Source organism: Mucor velutinosus, assembly GCF_035048745.1.
Source record: "Mucor velutinosus strain NIH1002 chromosome Unknown tig00001544, whole genome shotgun sequence".
NCBI lineage: Eukaryota > Fungi > Mucoromycota > Mucoromycetes > Mucorales > Mucoraceae > Mucor > Mucor velutinosus.
This window is the reverse complement of record NW_027041908.1, coordinates 2,079,901-2,099,703: the sequence shown is the minus strand read 5'-3', so window position 1 is coordinate 2,099,703 and position 19,803 is coordinate 2,079,901. Positions and strand designations below refer to the sequence as shown.

Here is a 19,803-nt window from a genome sequence, read left to right as displayed (position 1 = left end):
TCCTTCACTATCAGAGACCATCATAATCGATTATATGATTCACTTCTGTGTCGAACCTAACGTCCTAATGTAGACAGTGAGAAACAATGTAAATCATGATCCGACTCTTGCTGAGTTACTGAATGTCCGCAACCGCTACAGACTCAACACATAAGAATCAGATCCACAGATAATATGAAGGGTTTTCATGTGTATGTGGAGGGTCAAAATGAAAGTAGCAGTATTTTGATAAGATACGCAAGAGCAATCGGTAGCGCGAGCTGCCGCTACACAGGTTCGTTCTCACCGAAGCGAAGCGAAGGTAGAGAGCCATCCGAAGCATAAACACTGGTATACTATAAAAGGAGGGGAAAGACTCACATAAAACTTGAACTTGGCTACCGCCAGTTGTGGTGTTCTTATCCCATTTCTAAAAAAAAAAAGGCCACTGCAATGCTCAGTGTAGTAGATTCTGTTAATCCCAATACATAACTCATGTATTCTGCTCTTGTAACCAAGAAGCTTGAGCTTTCTACTATTCTCTTGTTTTTCCTCTTATCTAATCCTTTCTCGCCAGTGTTAGCAGCGGTTTTGCTGATTTAGATCTTCGCTTGGTTGTGCTTACTTCTGCTGAAAAAGCAGTTACTATTAGTGCGTCAGCGCCTACACTTCTTTTAGAAAGGCTTTTGGTATTGCTTAAACTGTCGCTAAGCAAAATATCATCAAAAAAACCAGTTTAGCATTAACGTTTACAAGTAGTAACTACACCAAGAAGTATGCCTGAGCAAGGCTGTATGCTATTGCCCCGAACATAATATTGTTGTACTCAATGCAGACTATCTATTGCTTCTAAAATGTCCAGCGTGTCTTACAACTGCTATCTTCTCACTAATTAGCTATATTATTGCGCTATGATACAGCTATACAGCATTGTTAATCAGTCTAATATTTCTAGTTGAGTATTTGGATGCTACAGCATGCTCTGAATCTAGATTAATAATACAATGTCTTTACACCTTCGTATTGTTACAAAAACGCGTTTATTGACAAGCAAATGTATACAACACAACCAAATTTCATAGCTTTTAAGCCTTCATATCATAACATGTAGGCCATTCTGAGCCACCGGAATGATGCGAAACAATTGCTCTCAAGTAGCAACAACTTCCTGACACCTTTGCTCAACTTTCTGGGGACCAAAAAAACATGGCCAAATATCGACCAAAAAGCATGAGGGGTACCTCATGGTTTTCATCAAAAATCAAACCATCACGTTTTTCACCTTGAAAATGAAGACTTTTGCTATGGTATATATTGAATCAAAGTGTTTCTCTCGATCCAAAGCAACACTTGAAACATTGTTTGCCAGGTCTTCATATGCAAAATCTCGACATTTTGACCAAAAACCTCTTTTCACGTTTTCTGAAATTGCTCAATAAGTTTATTCAAAACATCTAACTTACTTGGTACCATCGGATGCGCCTTGAAAAGCACTCCAAGAATGTGTTAGGAAGCATCGGATAATCTCCACAATTTATATAGTCGAATCTAGTAAAATAGTTCGATCTAGTCGAGAAAAAACAGAATTTGGCCAATCCGGAACAGATTATGATTCTGGGTTTGAATAAATTTTGGCTGGTGGGGCTGGCTGGCTGGCAAACTCAATGCCCTTTTCATCATGAAGACAATCAATAAGAGATGCTTTGAAGCATATGGAAAGTAGGTGGCAAATTACATAACGCTATTGTTAAAACATGCTATATTCCTTGAATTCTGTATTTAATAATGCTTGTCTATCGAAATACTTGTTAGATCAACTTCTTTCCTTTTTGAGACATTGAAAGTGTCTAGGGACCATAAATTATTACGTTACGATGAGCATTTCGACTCTTCGATTGGTTTTCTGACCTACGCTTCGCTTTGGTGGAAGCTAACCTACGTTCAGATGACTCGCGCTGCCGCGGATGTTTGGCTAATATCGCAAAATTAATAATAATAGCTGAAATGTTAGAAGAAACTTGTATATTGATTGATAGTGATTTAATATAAAATCTCTAATCATATATGAGCAATGTCTGACAAATATCTGGCAATTCAGTTTTTATATTAGGGCTGTAAAAGTGTTTAGGGACTGAACATTTATTATGTTATGCTGATACGTTGATGTAGGGTACAGTGTTATTGTACTGATGGATGACATTAGTGGTACCTCCAAGACTTGAGTATTGACGGCGCTCAGATCATTAATACAAACTATATCCATTATTAAATGACGTAGGGCACGCTTCTTCAATTGTTCTTTACAGTTAGAGATTTCCTTCCAATTCCATTTCCATATAAAATGAATGGCCCTAGCGTGATCGAATAGTTAAAAACATCAATGTGATGGGCCTGTTGGTTGCCTATTGATTGACGATGGCATAATAGGTTTCTTCATATTTGACCTGAATCCGATGATCTGGTTTCTCATGATTTAGGTATGAAACCTCTTTCAAATCATAAACATTTATTCTCCTTATACTGTACAGCTCAAATGCATGTACAAACCCATTGCAAAAATGCTGAGGCCAATAGTGAGCATTGAGTTTTAATCATTGTAAGATTGATAGACTTGCAACCTCCATCTGAAACTTGTGTTCGTTGGGTACCGAGACAATGACAAAAGATGTATATCCAAGCAATGGCCAATACTTAAACAATGTGTTTTATTTTGGAGAGCTGAATTATGGTGTCATTGTCGTCATATTTAGATACAAATGGCCAGGTAATTTGCCCAATCCATAGGCTGCTGCTTTGAAGAATAACCGAATGAGCGGTAACACCACATTAACATGATGACCAGTGACTTCATGGAAACGAAAAAATTTCATACCGCCCTCCCGAGGCAATACAAACAGCAATCCAATTTCATGATTTGGTTTCACAAGGAGGCAGATGGTCTCTGGAAGGTTGATTAGTTGGCTGCATTTATCTCTTTTTCTACTAACCTAGGTTATGAGTGTACATGTTTCATTTTACTCTAAACCATCTGTATCAAAACTCCTAAAATACATCCTGTTGCAAGCAAGTGAAGAAAGGCAATGATAGGGCCTACAGCCATCTGACAGCATGAAATATAGCTTGGATTTCTCTTCTACATTTATCATCTCGATCGAGATACATATAGACGCTACAGCATGCACAGGGTATCCGATTTCAGAAACCGGCGAATCCACGAATCACAAAATCTTACGTCTCGACAACTATCCTCAATAACAAAGCTAATGTATAACGTTTTGCTGTGCTATGCATTTTGAATAAAGTAGTGCATCATGGCAATGAGCTTTTTGAGTATATACAACAACGAGCAAAAATTATGGGGTTTATCTTCTCGGTTAAATATTCCAAAATAGTCGTAGACCAACATTTTGTATGACGATTTGTGTGCTTTGGGTGTCTGTTTTATATGTTTATGACGGCTGAGATTTTAAGGTTTTACACAAGCGACGATTTGATGGAGCAATGTTCATACATAATGATTACATTTCGATTTTGATTCTTTTCCTTCTTCTTCTTCTTCTTCTTCTTCGCATTTAAAACAACACTTTCAAAAAATGTCGGTTACTCTTGGACCTACGAGTTCAATGATAACTGGGAGTATATCCTCCATTATATCCCCCACAGCATCTTCAATTATATCCAGTACTATACCTAGTGCCATTGAATCCGCTACAAGCAGTATCAATAGTCCAGAAATAACAACAGCTACCGCATCCTCATCAACAGCAGCTACCACATCCTCATCAACAGCAGAAGAGACACAATCGTGCACACCAGGATCAGTCTTAGATGTCTGCTTTGATGGATCACAGTATCTGGACACTGCACTCAACACCGCCAACATTGGCTCTCAATTCACCATCTGTATCGTGGTTGGCATCCTCCTTTTTATGATTTTTTGTATATTTAGAACAAGGTGAGGATGACTGATTCAAATTGCTGATATTGATCTCTAAGCCAACTTTCAACAGAATCCCAGTACTATTCTCTCCACGATCAAACATGAAAAGGTAAAAAAAAAAAAAAGACAGATGACATATTCAGCCCTGTTTATACTAAAAGAATTGCCACTAGACACAAACCACCTGAATTGCCAACATCATTGTTCGGCTGGATCTGGCCACTCATCAAAATCAGTGATGAAGACATGCTGACGAATGTCGGTTTAGATGCTTTGCTGGTAAACCCACGAAATCAATGACAAATCAAACTTGTGCCCATGTGTAACTCATGATTCCATGATATATAGATGCTAAAGTTTGTAACCATGGGTATCAAAATCTTTGCTGTGTGTACAGTTTTCGGTATCATTGTGTTTGTACCAATCACCATGACCTCTGATTATACACACTTGGGTAATGCCACCTCGCCCCTGGATAGATTATCGATATCAGTCATTGAACAAGACTCCAAAAAGTTCATCGCCTACCTCGTCTTTGCCTATTTTTTTACTTTTGTCACCTTTTTCTTCTTGAATCGAAACTACAACGACTACATCTACCTTCGCGCCAAATACTTATTGAAACAGTCTAAATCCATGGTCTCTCGATCTGTCATTGTTACTGGAATTCCCGAGCGCTTAAGATCTGATCAGGCGTTGGCTGATTACTATGAGAATCTAGGTGTTGGTTCCGTTGAAAGTTGCTACGTTGTACGAACAGTTCACAGATTAAACACCATGATCAAGAAAAGAGCACAAGCGTTGATCAAATTGGAAGAAGCTTATGCAAAATATTGGGGCAATCCGTGTCGAATCCCTGGATATGATCCTGATCGCATTTTGGATGATGTAGACATGTACAAGCGAGTATTGGATCTTGCTGAAAACCGACCTGATAGCAGCAGTGACGAGGAGGAGGAAGAAGATGAGGAAAACGATGCGGAAAAATCCGAGGAGGGATCATCCACGCTCAAAATAAAGAAGCTCAAGAAGAAGAAAAAGTTGGGAAATACCACCTTCTTTAAGGGACTCGTGGAACCAATGAGTCTTAAAAAGACGACCAAATCAAAACGTCCTCTCGTCCGTGTTGGTGGCTTCTTGGGCATGGGAGGCAAGAAGGTTGATGCCATTGAATACTACACAAAGCTGTTTGATGATTTGGACAAGACTGTCATGCAGCGTAGAAGCTCGCCCAACTTTGAAATGACCAATGTTGCCTTTGTCACGTTTGAATCCATGAGCAGTGCTGTGAGTAATTGATGTCATACAAGCTATTAAATAATCTGATCTTGCTTTTCTTAGATAATTGCATCCCAAATCGCAATCAATCCCGAACCTTTTGCATGCCGTACAAGTATGGCTTGTGAACCTAGAGATGTGCTTTGGAGTGCCATTTCTATTCGTGGTCGTGAAAGAATCGTCCGAGAAGCCATTATTTGGACCATCACTGTTGTGGTTTGTCTGTTTTGGTTCATTCCTGTTGGTGCAATCTCAACTTTAATGAGTATTCCAACCATCAAGAAAATTAATCCTGAACTTGGTACACGCATGGAGAATATCCCTGCTGTACAAACGATTTTTGGCACATTCATTCCTCCTCTTGTTCTCAATATCTTCACTTCCGTCTTGCCATTGCTGTTTGATAGTAAGTTGTTTGCGTTGTGTTCTATGGATACCTTACTAACAAAGTATTACAGCTATGGGTTACTACCAAGGTTTGAGATCTCGAAGTGCAGTAGCTGAATCAACATTGAGCAAACAGTACTTTTTCTTGATCTTCTTTACCTTGATCTTTTATTCTGTTATTGGTACATCAGTCATGGCTATTCTTAACATGTTTGCCACCAACCCTCAAGGTATCACCAAAATGCTAGCAGAGATGTTACCAAGAGTAGGTTAAACTCGTGATTGCTTCGAGTAGATCATGATCGCTCACCTTGAATTTTTTTGACAGCTCGCTCCATTCTTTATCAACTACACCATTTTGCAAACCTTTTTAATGCAAGTATTCAAACTACTAATCTCTCAGTAGCACATCAACTCATCCATCTTCTCCAAACAGTATGCCTTTGAATTTGTTGCTACTTGGTGCCATAATCGTTCGTGGATTCACTCATATGTTCCTTTGTAGAACACCACGAGAGCATGCTGAAAATCGTGCACCATGGTCTTTCAATTACGGCATTGGTTATCCTGTTCCTTTACTCGTATTTGCTATCGTATTCGAGTACTCTCTCATTTGTCCTATAATTTTGCTGTTTGGTACCGTCTATTTTTGCTTTACCTACGTCGTTTACAAGTATCAATTCTTGTATGGTAAGTGAATCGTACAGTATTCGACAGATCATGACATCTAACACGGCTTTTAGTATACTTTCGTCCTTACGAAGTTGCTGGTAAACTGTGGACAATGGTTATTCCACGTGTCATCTTTACCCTCATTTTGTTCCAACTGACCATGATTGGTCTCTTTTTACTCAAGGGCAACTATATTCTAAGTGGTCTAGTGGTTCCTCTCGTCTTGATCACCATCTTGTATCGCTATCTTTTGAGTCTGGCTTATTCAAAGAATGCACATCACTTACCCATGCAATTGCTTAAAGATAACCTACAAAAGTTACCCACCTCCGACGATGAAGATTCTGATGAAGATGACTCCTCTTGTGATGAGCGTATCGATGAAGCTAAAAACCAAGCCAGAATGATTGAGGAAAGGAAGGCAGAAGAAGAAAAGAAGAATGAAGTTCGCAGTCGTTGGAAGAAGGCGGCTCTTTCGGCCGTCAATCTCAAGCCTCAACAAGATGCTGCTGCTGCTACCAAAACAGATAGCAAGTCTACTATTATTCGCCCTCGTCATCGTAAAGTGGTATTAGATGAAGACGATTATGAAGCTACACCTGACAGTTTGACCGACTACCGTCAGCCGCCTATGCAACTGAATCCAGGTCTCCTGGATGCTGGTCTCAAAAAGTACGGTAATCCTCTACTAGTAGGTTACTTGCCACAGCTTTGGTTACCTGTCAAAATGCCTGCCAAGGGCGAAGAAGCCAAGAAACCTCCAGTTGGACGTCGCAAGTCTGATCTCCTGCAGAACCGTCATGACGGTAGTGGCGGTAATCTTGCACAACATTTGGCTGAAATTCTTCGAAAGGTAGAACGTGATAACAAGGCAAAAGAAGAGGCTGTTGCTGCTGCCATTGCTACTGCTTCCAAGAGCCGACTAGAACAAGAGGATGCCCTCATTGCTGAAGCTCGCAAGACCGCTCACGATGATGCTGCCTCAATTGTCACTGGTAAAACCGCTCTTCCTAAAATCAATATATTGCGATCCATGTTCAAGCGTGGCCATATCAAGAAATCCAATGTTAAGATTGAGCACACGCCAGCTGAGAACTTCCGTCTGCAACACTTGAGAGATCAACAAAACAAAGCAGACGATACTACATTGGATCAAGCAGAGCGAGGAGCAGCCATACCAGACCCACAACGTCAAGACAGTGGAGGTAGCGGAGCCAGTGCGCACGATACAGATAGCGTAAAATCCACCGCCAGATCTGTTCACCAAGTATACTACCACCATCCAGAGCGTAGACACTCGCATGCTTACAATACCAACTTTTTGGTACCTCATCACCGTGTTGAGATGAGACACAGTGGACTCAGTTCGCCTGCTATCTTCCCTCCTACACAAACAGATGACATTGAAGATACTGAAGAGGCTGGTCAGAATATCTCTAGACCCGATACACAAAATTCAAGATTGAGTAGTGATCCCCTCATCAAAAAGGACACTGTGTAAATTTTTTTGTATAGGCTTGTACATATAAATCAATAATAGTAATAAATGTAATTTGAATGCATACAATTAATTGCATGTAATATTTCCGGTGCCTCTAGGGCCTTGCATCATGTCCAGTTTAGCATTGATTGCGATGCGAGGCAATAAAGATTGCCAGCAGCTGCCAAATCTAGTTTATTCTTCGCTCAACTTCTGCCATAGATTGATCAGATTCTGAACAAAATCGACTCGATCGATATATCTTGTCGAATTCGACTATGTAAATTGTGATAACAATGCTATGCTTTCTAATGCATTTCTGGAGTATTTTTCAAGACGCATGTAATGATACTGCTTATAAAGTATACTTTGACTGAATCTATCGAGCAAATCTTGAAAATATGAAATGAGGTTTTTGGCAAAAATGTCGAGATTTTATATAAAAAGATCGCACAAACAAAGTTTCAGGTGTTGCTTTGGGTTGAGAGAAACATTTTGAGTTAATATATACCATAGTCGAAATCCTCATTTGGAGGTGAAAAATGCGATTGTCTGATTTTTGATGTTTTTCGTAAGGGATAGCTCATGGTTTTTGGCGATGTTTTCATATCCTAAAGAAATTGAGTAAAATTGTCAGTGAGCAAATGCTAGACGAACGCAATCGTTTGGTGCTATTCTGGCAGTCTAGAACAGCTTTTGACACGAGAAATTATGGATCAAATACATCCGATTTTGGCTATGATTTGCATATTTTCCAGTAGTAACAGATGCTGTCTGCTTGCACGTTGCATCTGAGAGACTCGAAGCAGCGAAAGATGAATAATGTGATAAAGTAATGATTCTCAAATTAAAACAGTTCGAAAACTTGAGGTTTTTAATTAAACCAAGCATCAATTTTAGTTCACGGCCAAGTTTCATATAATCAGAGATGATGGGTCCCTCTTGCCTTCATCTTAATAACACAGATAAATTCTTTTTGTGCAATGCTATGAGTCAATCCATGCCCTAAGTTTATTTTATAGACTTGAGCACCTCATGAATGTTTCTGTGGTGTTATTCAAGAAAAACATGGTTTTGCCACTGTAAACTCCAATTTAGCGGTTGAAAAACCAACTTTTTAAAGGAAGGTGTCGTATTTCCCCAAACGCGATCTGATTTTGTACAGCAAACAAAGGAAAGCAAGATTTAATTAATAAGGAAAGTGGGTTGAGTTGCTAGGTTCAGAGATAATAGGGTTAAACCATTGATCTTTTTGCAGCTTTTTCGTCATGTTTTACCCACTCAATTATTTGACAATCGATATAGCATCTATGAACCTGTTCACATGCTTATGGGTCCCTAAACGAGAGCATGTAATGGCAGTAAAATAAAGGCTCTAACGTCAATATCTCTCGTGGAAAAGATGTGCCCCTTTACTAGTAAAATAAACAGACAACTTTGACCCTTTACCAAACGACAACGAAACAAGAAAAGATCAAGCGGTTTGGACTACAATGCTCTCCAACACCTCGTTGATAGATCTAAAGCTTGTAGTTAACATGTTATTATGCGTAAAAACAATAGCAAATTTGAAATTTAAGTCAAGGGTCTATTATGTTGGAAGCAACGTCGATTAACTGCCAGAAGTGCACTCTTGTCCATCATCAGTGACCATTGGTTATAACTAACGAAAGCGATTCATGATTACAATCATCGTAGGCTGGCTTGCCATCTTGATTTTAGGTAGTAGCATTACAACAAGCTAAGCATTCGAAATTGAATCTATCTGAATTCAAGTCATCGCAGGGTAGGGTTGTTTCGTCAACCTTTCATATAACAAGGAATAATTCAACATTATTTGCTGATAATGAGTACAATTGATTATTCGTACGCTTGGATCAAGATGCAATACCTCGAAATGGCTGATTGCTATTTTACAGGCAGCAGCATTACAAATGAAATTTATGCCCGCATCAAGTTTGTCAGGCATTGTTGCTATGATGAGACCAATGGTTTGCGAGAATACAATCGTAGCATTTCCGTTCAAAAATACTGTGCTCTAGAGTATTCTCGAATACCTTAAAAATCAAAGAATTCAATGAAAGATGTCCCATGCTCAAAATTTAAAGTTTTCCAACATTTGACAGCTGGATGTTCCTGACAAAGAAAATTGTCAGATCAGAATTATAATGTCGTTGCTATGGAAAGGCATTGGGCAAGATCCAGTCTGTTTCCGCAAAAAGGAAAATGATGAAAAGGGCTTCGATGGATATACCTTTTGCAGAACCTTAAATGCTATACTTTTCTCACACATGAAATCAACCACCATTTTGAAAATTTTTTCTTATGATTATGACACTTTCTGGTGACTGTCCATCAGTTTCTACTACAAGGAAGAAAAAAAAAAGCTAGGAAATGAAATCTAGTAGCACTATCATTTTTTGTTTGTTGGAGTCCACCTCTTTATCATTATGCGCAATACCAAGATTTTAGCTGGTTCTTCTCATCCTGAGCTTGCAGCTCTTGTTACCAAACGTCTCGGTACTCCTTTGTCCGAATGTACTCTTCAAAAGTTTAGTAACAAGGAAACCAATGTCGAAATTCGTGAGTATCCCAAATACATCTTGTCTAGACATTCAAACGCTCATGTACATCATCATCCACAGGTGTTTCTGTTCGTAACGAAGATGTCTTTATCATTCAATCTGGCTCCAACAACATGAATGACAACATTATCGAGCTTTGTATCATGATCCAAGCTGCTCGTATTGGTTCCGGTAAGCGTATCACTGCCGTCCTTCCTTATTTTCCCTACTGTAAGCAAAGTAAGCGTAAGGGTAGAACCAGTATTACTGCTAAACGTGAGTTGCCATCCCTACAATGCAATGTGCGGTCAGATATTGACCTATTTTGTACATAGTCGTTGCAAACATGTTGGCTGTTGCTGGCGTTGATCACATTATTGTAAGCTGGGTCATGGTAGAAAAAAATAAGACATGATGTTTTAATGCCTTTTCATAACAGACCATGGATCTTCACGCTTCACAAATGCAAGGTTTCTTTCAACGTCCTGTTGATAACTTGTATGCTGAACCTGTTATTGCTCGTTGGATCACTCAAACTGTTCCCAATTGGCAAAACGGTGTCATTGTCTCAAAAAATGCTGGTGGCGCTAAACGGTATGTGGTTTGTGATCAGCAGCTGTCAAACATTAGGATCAACGTTACTGACACACAATTTATCCGTGCGACAGGGTTACCTCTTTGGCAGATGCTCTTCGCCTTGATTTTGCCTTGATCCACAAGGATCGTTCTCGTATGGGACCTCAAGGACAAAACCGTCCTTACAGTGGCATGCCCAAGTCTGGTGAAGGAGAATCCAGTGTTCGTGTGTATGAAGAAGAAGAGGAGATTGTCAATGACGATGTTGAGGATTTAACTGCTTCTATTTCTTCATTGAATGAGGCTGGTGTCAATGGTGATGTTGTCAATGCTGCAGTTACAGTTGTTGCTGATAAAGATGGTGAAAGTACAATTACCCTAGTGGGTGATGTTAGAGGCAAGGTTGCCTTCTTGACCGTAAGTATTAAATGTGATAGATGGTGATAGGAGTACTTACAGACATTGATCTAGGATGATATCATTGATAGTGTCGGCACCTTTTTGGATGCAGCAGAACATTTGGTCAAAAAGTGTGAAGCTGATAAAGTTTACATTATTGCCACCCATGGTGTTTTGAGTGGAGATGCCATTCAAAAGATTGAAGCTTGTGATAGTGTATACAAGGTAATATTAAAATGCGGCTCTCCTTGATGTATAGATGTATACAGCGAGTTGATGTATTCATATATCCGGGAGAGAGAGAGAGAGACATGATATATGGTGTAGCTAACTTGTAATATAGCTGGTTGTCACCAACACCTTCCCTATTCCCAAGGAAAAGATGGAGCAATCATCCAAGTTGATTGTCATTGATATTTCCAATACACTTGCAGAGGCAATAAGAAGAACTGTAAGTTTACGTTGTCATACCCCCCCCCCCTCCCCCTCTTAAACAAAAAGCTCCCTGCATTCAATCTAAACTAACCTTCATTTATAGCACAATGGTGAAAGTGTCAGTTATCTCTTCAATCATGCAGAGTAGAAGCAAGAACCCCATGTTTATAATCCAAGTTTTTTTTTTAATGATTTTCTATATAAAAAAAAAAAAAAAAAAAAAAAAAAGAGAAGGAAAAGAAAAGAGCCTCTCTTTCATGCATACGTAGTTTCCACCAAGTGCAAAATGTATTTTAGTATCTCCAAGTAGGGAGAGAACAATAGCACTTTTTATAGGAGAAAAAAACACACCCATTCACTGCCTGCTGGCCTGTGTATAGTTTCAACTGAAACTTTTTTTTTTTTTTTTTTTTTTTGTGTGTGTACCAGTCCTTGCACAATTTAAAGATTCTACCTTTTTTTCTCTTTCTCTTTCTTTTCTTTCATTACTCAACTTATATATATACACACAACATTATAACCATCGTCATTTGGCGATGATGAAGTCGAAAAAAAGCAAGGGAAATCCAACATCACCACGCAATTCAACTGAAGATGACAATCATCGTAGCGCATTTTCCTTTTTAAAGAATAGATTTTTTACACACAATTCACCTTCATCATTACCTCAGCAACACCAGTACTCTACCAGTACTCGTCCCTCCACCTCTTCTACTCGCTCTGCTGCTGCTGCTGCTGCTGCTGCTACAATTGCAAAGCCATGGTCCATTGATACACATCCAACGCATTCATCAGAAAAGCCAATATCTCGTTCATTTGATGAACATTCAGCTAGTTCCGAATTCAATACATCCTCCTCCAACTCGTCTACAGCAACCAACACTACGAAACGCATGTTGAATAGGTCAACAAGACCCATGTCTATGATGGGCATGGACTCACTGCTGGCTCAATCCACTGATTTACCAGCTACGATATCTGTTGCTAAACCTCACGCTGCCAATACCACACACAATACGACTACTATTACCTCTAATTCCACCACTCCTCATGAATCAGCACTAGACGCGTTTTCTGCACCTGTCATTGCACGCCGTAGAAACTCCACTAATACATCGACAACAAGAATCAACAGCAATGCAGCTGAAAAGAGAACGAGTTTAATCATTCTCAAAGAAGGTTATTTGTTCAAAAAGACAGATTTCAAACCATTTCACAAACAAACAAAATTGGACCGTGGATGGAAGCTGTATCGAGTGGTCCTACGAGGACACAAGCTGTACCTGTATAAATTGACCTCTGAATCACCTTTGCGATCGCTGTTCCCCATGCCTCATCATCATCCATTAAAGCAACTACACAGCAACCACAGTTTAGCAAGTCAGCAATCGTCATTTTCATTGTCGAATAGCAGCATTTCTAGTATCGCCACCACGGGAACGACAACGAATACAATGACCACCACTGCGCTAGTAAGAGGCGATTTTGATCGAGAAGCACAACACGTCTTTTTTCCAACGCAGCAAGTATCCACTGCACAAGGTGCTGTCTTTATGGAATTGAATCAAGTGACATTGCAAGCCAAGCATCCGGTCCACTTGATCATTTACAATGACACCTTGTATATCTGTATTCGACCTGATCTTCAGTCTTCCTTGTGGAAGATCGATAACAAGATACCCCTTCATCGACTCAAAGTAGAGTATATGGTGTCCAGCAATACGAGTCCGCATCCCACGTCGCCTGCGTCTTTCAGTTCGATGCAATCTGATCCCTGTTCGTATTCCAACGGACTACTCCTGTTCAATCTACAGTACGTAAATCGACCGTCGATTCTGGGAGTCTATTCCACGCAACATCGTGAAGCAGGCCATGCGTGGATCAGTCAATTGCAGAGCAAAACAACAGCAGCAGCAGCTGCTGCTGTTGCCGCAGATGACGATAGGGAAGAAGATCTATTGAGCAGCAGGTCTGGAGGTAGTATTTCAAGAGAGGGAGCAGAGGATGATTATGGCTGGGAGGAGCAGCAGAACAGTAGTAGTAGCAGGATGTACGACGCTACACAAAGAATTCATCCAGACATTGTTTTCCGGAATCATCGGTCCGATGAGGAGCCTCATTCTCAACCTCAACCGCCACCACCACCACCACCACCACCACCACCACCACAAGTGGATGAGAGTCATGTTCAAGGCGGTACAGTCAATGCGTTAGTTCATGAACTGTTATACAACGCAGAACATCATGAACACTACATGCAGATTTTTTTGCTGACCTACTCAACATTCACCACGGGCGCTTGTGTTTTGTCTGAGATCAAGACTTGCCTCATTGCCAACAGGACATTTGAACAACGTGTATTGGACATTTTTACATTCTGGTGCCAGCACTTTGCTTTGGATATTATGGGAGAAGTAGCGACTAGGATGATGGATATTCTGGACCACCATGTCGTAGATACACAGGCTGTTCATGTCAAAGAGCTGGTACTCAAAACTGTTTCCGAAAATGCACAAAAAACATGTGAACAGACCATTGGTAAGGAGAATGATAGACCTAAACAAACCCGTGTGTAGTGTAACAGTAAATATTGACATGGCACATCTATCTAGTTACCGCTACTGCGCATTGTCCACAAGACGACCTAGTGGAAGAGGAAGCACAAGGCCAGGACGACCAAGTGGAGAATATTACTGCTTATGAAACAGATGGTAAACGAAGAAACTCGATCAACCTATCCAATCTGCTGTTGACAGGGCTCACGCCGGCCGTGTTTCTGTCCATTGATCCTACCAGTTTTGCGCAACAAATCTATCTTTTCCATCTCAACAAACACAAGCAGTATCAAAAAGACTTGATGAATCCTATTTCTTACTTGCCACGGCCTCAATTATCCGTACAAATGCTGAATTCCCTCTTATTCACGACCATGGCACCTCATTTCCTGACAAAACTGATTCGAAATCAAATCTTGATCGACACACAACATGAAGAAGCGGATAATTGCATGCTGGTGCGATCTCAATTGCTGGAACATTGGATTCGTGTAGGTTTGCATTTGAAAGAGCTGGGAGACATGACGGGCTGGTGTGCGGTTGCCATGGGGATTTGCTCCGTGGGCATTGTTCGTTTGCGAGAGACGTGGAAAGCAGTAGACCGTGCGTTGGTGCACCATGTGCAGGTGGAATGGGTGGATATTTTGACAGACTATGGCTTGTTTTCTCAAATCATGTGGGCTGAGGGCTGGGGAGACAAGGCCTCTTTATCTCAATTCTCCAAAGTATTGAGCAGCGCCACTTCAGATACGGGATTACCGTTCTTTGGCACGATTCGACAGTCGGTGGATCGATACAGAAAACACAACAAAAAGCTATTGAGTCCCTCCATGGTGAATTTTGAAGAGTGCGAATGTATATACGAAGCGATTACTACTAACTTGGATGCATGGAAACAGCAGCAACAACAGCAGCAACACACACCGTTGGACCAGATCAGCCCTTCTTTCCCAGCTGTGGGCCCTTTGCAGTCTTTCTTTGAGCATTCAGTAACTGATTTGATGTCTGTGCCGCATGATTACAAGTATCTTCAAGAGTGCTCGCTGGCGTGTGAGCCTCGTGTGTTTGGACAGGGTTTTGATAGACGCAAGTTTAGTGGTCGATCACCGTCGACGACGACACATCCACTGCATTCACTAACAAGTAGTGATGTGGCGCCACCTTCTACTGCTGCATTGGTGTTTCCGACTATTCTGGATAGTTGTACGTTGTTGGAATCCAAGAAACAAGCATCAGGCAGTGCAAATGAGGTGGGTGTATCTGGTAGTCATGCCCATGCCTCCATGATCTCGTTGGCGTCTTCTCTCTCCTCGTCGCAACAACAATTCTCCTCTTCATCAGCAGCGCCTACAAAGAGAACACATCCTCGCAAGATGGGAACCAACAACAGTGTTCGCTCGCTTCGATCTTTTATGGAAGAAGACCGCAACACCAAGAAGCCTGCAGCAGATGACGACGCAGAGCAGCAGCAGCAACAACCCGTGACACAGCAGGAATCGCCCGTCAAGGAATTCAACCGAAAGGCTTTTCGTCAGCGCACTTACAGCTTTCCTCCTGGAAGTTCATCCACAGGCAGCAAGCTCCTATCGACGTCCAGCAAATACGACTTGTTGGAATCTGAGAATAGCCGCACTTGGCTAGGATCTTTGATCTCGAGCAGATACCACAAGACCTATTCCACCAAGGCCTTGATTGAAGCACATCGCAAGAGTCGTGCTGCTCAATATGGACAGAACGGCGAGCTGTTACTGGCTGTGCAACAAGGTGAATTGGTGTTTAAAGCGTCTGCTATTCTCAAGGGTGAGAAATCTGTCGCGGATGAGCTGACTGGATTGAAAAGAACGGAATCCAATTACTCGATTGACTTTTTAAAGAAAGGTAAGCGTAGCATTGCATCATATGGGTCACGGCACTCAACATCAGACATCACTCTAGATGAAGAGGAGAATAGCAACAACAGCGAGCAAGACGCTTTGTTGGTCACTGTCAAGGCGGGCTATCTAGAGCAACTAGTGGAAACACTGGTGCGTGGTGTGACACCTCACGAAGAGTCGCTCAAAGATCAGTGGCAGATGATTTCGTTAGCTGAAGGCCTATCACAACAAAACCAACCTGCTCGCATTGCCATGGACGAAGAAGAGTACATAAGCATTTTTTTCATGACATTTCGTGTGTATTGTTCAGCAAATCATTTATTGGATATGCTTCGACATCAGTTCATGAACGCAAAATCCAAATGCAAATCACCTCTCAAGCGCAAAAACTCGCTTATCCTCTTGGAAACCTATTTCTCTGCTGCTAAAGATGCTACTTCTGCTTTGCCCAGCAACAGGAAATCGACTGCCACGACTGCCAACGAGAGTCTGCTGTCTTTTGATTGGAAAAATGTAGCGGAAATCCAGCTACGCGTGCTTAATCTGATGTTGTACTGGGTGGAAGAGCATCCTTACGACTTTGTGGATGAAGTGGAAGCAACACGCTACATTGCCAACTTTTTAAAGAATGCCAAGATTGCATTGGAAGAATGGCGTGTGCCCTTGCAAGCGTATCAAGCACCACAAGACATTTCTGAGGATATCAAGCTGAACCATTTAGAGGCGCTCAAGATGGCTAGCGTCATTACAACACGTATCAGTCAGCTTCGTAGTCAGTTTATACGCAAGAGTATCTCGCCTTGTTACGATTTAAAAGCCATTGAATTTGACCCGGAAAGTGCGCGTGGTGCTGAGGATCTGTACAAGCAATTGACAGACGGATGTACACGGTATCATGCAACACTGCAATTGGCCACCAACAAACTGGTTCCCTTATCCATCTCGACACGTCCTCGTAACATGGAAGCCAAGAGCCTGGTCGATCGATTCCCCCCTGAAGCCCTATTGGAGCAAGTAGACCGTGCCGTAGGTCAGTTATTTAGTGCTGTTACCATGCAAGATTGGATCCAAACCTTTGATGTGTTTGAAGCACAGTCAGGCGACATTTATGCTTGGTTACCTGCTCGCAAATCATCTCGCACAGCTCGTATGCCTGCTGCACTAGCGCCTGTCCTGGACGCCCCTTCTTCACATCTGGCTAGCTATCATGTCATGCCGGATGAAATTATCGTCTCGGATATCTTTACTGCAATTGAAGGTGCAAGACGCTCTGTGGTATCTCCCTCTGCGTTTGCGGATGACGATCTCTTGCTGGCGTTCCCTGGTTCTATTCAATACTTGTACTGTATGCATTTCATCATTCGCAGTTGGGTCATCAATGAAATTGCTGCCATGAACATTGACTCCAAAACGCGCGTGTTACGTATCGAAAAGTTCATTCAAATCGTGGTGCTCAGCAGACTATCTAGCGAGAAACTGATGCTGTTCCCTGAATCTTCCTCCAATTCCAGCAAGGGACGTGTGCCTGGATTTGTGGAATATGCTATTGCGAGTGCGTTGGTCAGCCCTGAAGTGCGTCTGTTTTCCAAGGCTTGGCAAGACGTGGCGATGCAACATGGACATGCCAACCTGGACAACCTAGAGAATTTGCTCTCTCAGATACAAAAGATGCAAACTATGCTGTCCTCTTCAAAGCCTGCTCGTACTGTCTCGCCCTCTTCCTCTTATTCGCTGTCGTCCATGGCTAGTTCATCTTCTTCGCAGCACCGGCATAATCAGTCATTGGTGGTGCCTAGTCTAGAATGGATCTTTGAGCGCATCATGGAGCTGTGCTTTCAAGTGCCAGATACTTTTAACAAGAAGGACTGTCTGATCCATTTTGATAAGCGTCGCTATGTATATCAGTTTTTGCAACTGATTATCAATGTGCAAACGGACCTACAAGAACAACATCAAACAGAATCCAAAGGCATCAGCATGTCCTTCTTGATCTCGCCTTACCAGTCCAAGGACACATGGAAAGACTTGCGTGAACTGGCCATCAAGGAGAACAAAAAGGCCATGTCTACTGGAGGCACGTCTTCCATGGTGCTTCGAGGCACTACTAGCAAATCTCTGCAACGCGGTATGGTGTTTAGCAAGCTAGTCGCTGAGCAAATGGACAAACTGAAGAAGGACTTTAAGGAAAGAGACCGTGTCGACAAGGAATGGCTTTCACTGCAGCACAAGCTGCAAAAGAGGCAATTGGAGCAAGCAAGATTGATCGAGAAACAAGACCGAAAAGCCAATGCTAATAAATCCTCCTCATCTCAACAGCAGCAGCAAAGTAACAACAACAGCAGCAACGGTGGAAATGGCCATAGCGTCATGCCTCGTATCAACTCTTTTTTGCGTGGTCTGCGTCCTCAATCTATTGTAGCTGCTACACCCATCCAACACATCTTTCCTCACTCACCCAACAGCACCACCGTGGATATCTCGTCAAGCCAATATCTGTCAACCACCAAAGCGTCTACTGTCATCAACTTGATCCATGCCACCACATCTGTTGCCAGCACATACACAAAGCGTGAATTTGTATTTCGTATCGTGACAGAAGAAGGCGGTCAATACTTGTTTCAAGGCATGAACCGTGAAGACATGCATGATTGGATGCAGCATATCAACAACTCGGCGAGAGAAGGTGCTGCCAAACGACAAAGTGTGTTGGCTGCAGAGTCCTTGGATATGGAGGCGAGTCAACAGCATCGTCAAGCCATGCTTGGTGGTAGTCGAACTCAACCTGCTGTGTCTTCAAGAACATCCGTGTACGGTGTCACGTTGGATGGCTTGATGCGTGATGGTAAAGTGCCTTTGGTTGTGGATAAATGTATTCGAGAGATTGAAGAAAGAGGTCTGGAGGAAGTTGGTATTTATCGTGTGGCTGGTACAGGGTCTGTTGTCAGTGCACTGAAGGCAGAGTTCAACAAGGATGTTGCAAAAGTGGATTTGAGTGACCCCAATTGGGCTGATATCAATGTCGTTGCGGATGCTCTGAAGCAGTTTCTGCGTGAGTTGCCTGAACCTCTGTTAACATATAGCCTCTATGATGAGTTCATTACAGCTTCAGGTAAAGTGTTGTTTTGGCAGCGTCTAACAATACCTTGACGTACTAACTGACGTTGACATAGCTTCTGAGGACCATGATGAACGCGTGTATCTGATCAAAAAAGTCATTAAGAAACTGCCTTATTGCAACTATGTGCTCCTCAAGAGAATCATCGAACATTTTGTCATGTAAGTGAAGCATTATCATCATAAATGGACACATTACCTACTTGTTGTAAAATGCAGTGTCACTGATTTTGAAGCTACAAACCACATGTATGCTACCAACTTGGCCATTGTCTTTGGACCTACGTTACTGCAACCCACGCCTGGGCCTGCTTCCTTTGCCACGACCATGTCGAATTTGGGGCATCATCAAAACATTGTCAAATATCTGATATTAAACTACCACTATTTGTTTGATGTTGAATCTGATGAAGCTGAGAAAGACGAGGAAGACGCAACAGCAACAGCAGCGGCAGTACAAGAACCAACAACAGCACCGTCGCTGAAAGAATAACTATTATCTCTCTCTAATTACTCTGTACATCATCCCAACACTTACCCCATCATCCAT

At 41.7% G+C, this 19,803-nt stretch overlaps 3 protein-coding genes across 3 annotated transcripts; all 3 read left to right on the top strand.

Moving 5' to 3' along the window:
- Positions 1 to 3,572: 3,572 nt before the first annotated feature.
- On the top strand, positions 3,573 to 7,757 carry SEC18 (transport between ER and Golgi ATPase protein; the record flags this gene model as incomplete). The annotated part of the gene is made up of 9 exons (XM_064825253.1): positions 3,573 to 3,934; positions 3,990 to 4,028; positions 4,093 to 4,198; positions 4,268 to 5,206; positions 5,261 to 5,603; positions 5,656 to 5,849; positions 5,913 to 5,959; positions 6,021 to 6,274; positions 6,328 to 7,757. The coding sequence occupies 9 exons, from the start codon at positions 3,573 to 3,575 to the stop codon at positions 7,755 to 7,757; spliced, it is 3,714 nt and encodes a 1,237-aa protein (XP_064680630.1).
- Positions 7,758 to 10,186: 2,429 nt separating this feature from the next.
- ATC70_005970 (uncharacterized protein) lies at positions 10,187 to 11,858 on the top strand (the record flags this gene model as incomplete). Its single annotated transcript, XM_064825252.1, has 8 exons — positions 10,187 to 10,319; positions 10,382 to 10,576; positions 10,636 to 10,679; positions 10,740 to 10,894; positions 10,969 to 11,293; positions 11,348 to 11,500; positions 11,619 to 11,726; positions 11,814 to 11,858. The coding sequence occupies 8 exons, from the start codon at positions 10,187 to 10,189 to the stop codon at positions 11,856 to 11,858; spliced, it is 1,158 nt and encodes a 385-aa protein (XP_064680629.1).
- Positions 11,859 to 12,249: 391 nt separating this feature from the next.
- On the top strand, positions 12,250 to 19,746 carry ATC70_005969 (uncharacterized protein; the record flags this gene model as incomplete). Its single annotated transcript, XM_064825251.1, has 5 exons — positions 12,250 to 14,248; positions 14,323 to 16,143; positions 16,201 to 19,248; positions 19,310 to 19,415; positions 19,473 to 19,746. The coding sequence occupies 5 exons, from the start codon at positions 12,250 to 12,252 to the stop codon at positions 19,744 to 19,746; spliced, it is 7,248 nt and encodes a 2,415-aa protein (XP_064680628.1).
- Positions 19,747 to 19,803: the final 57 nt, after the last annotated feature.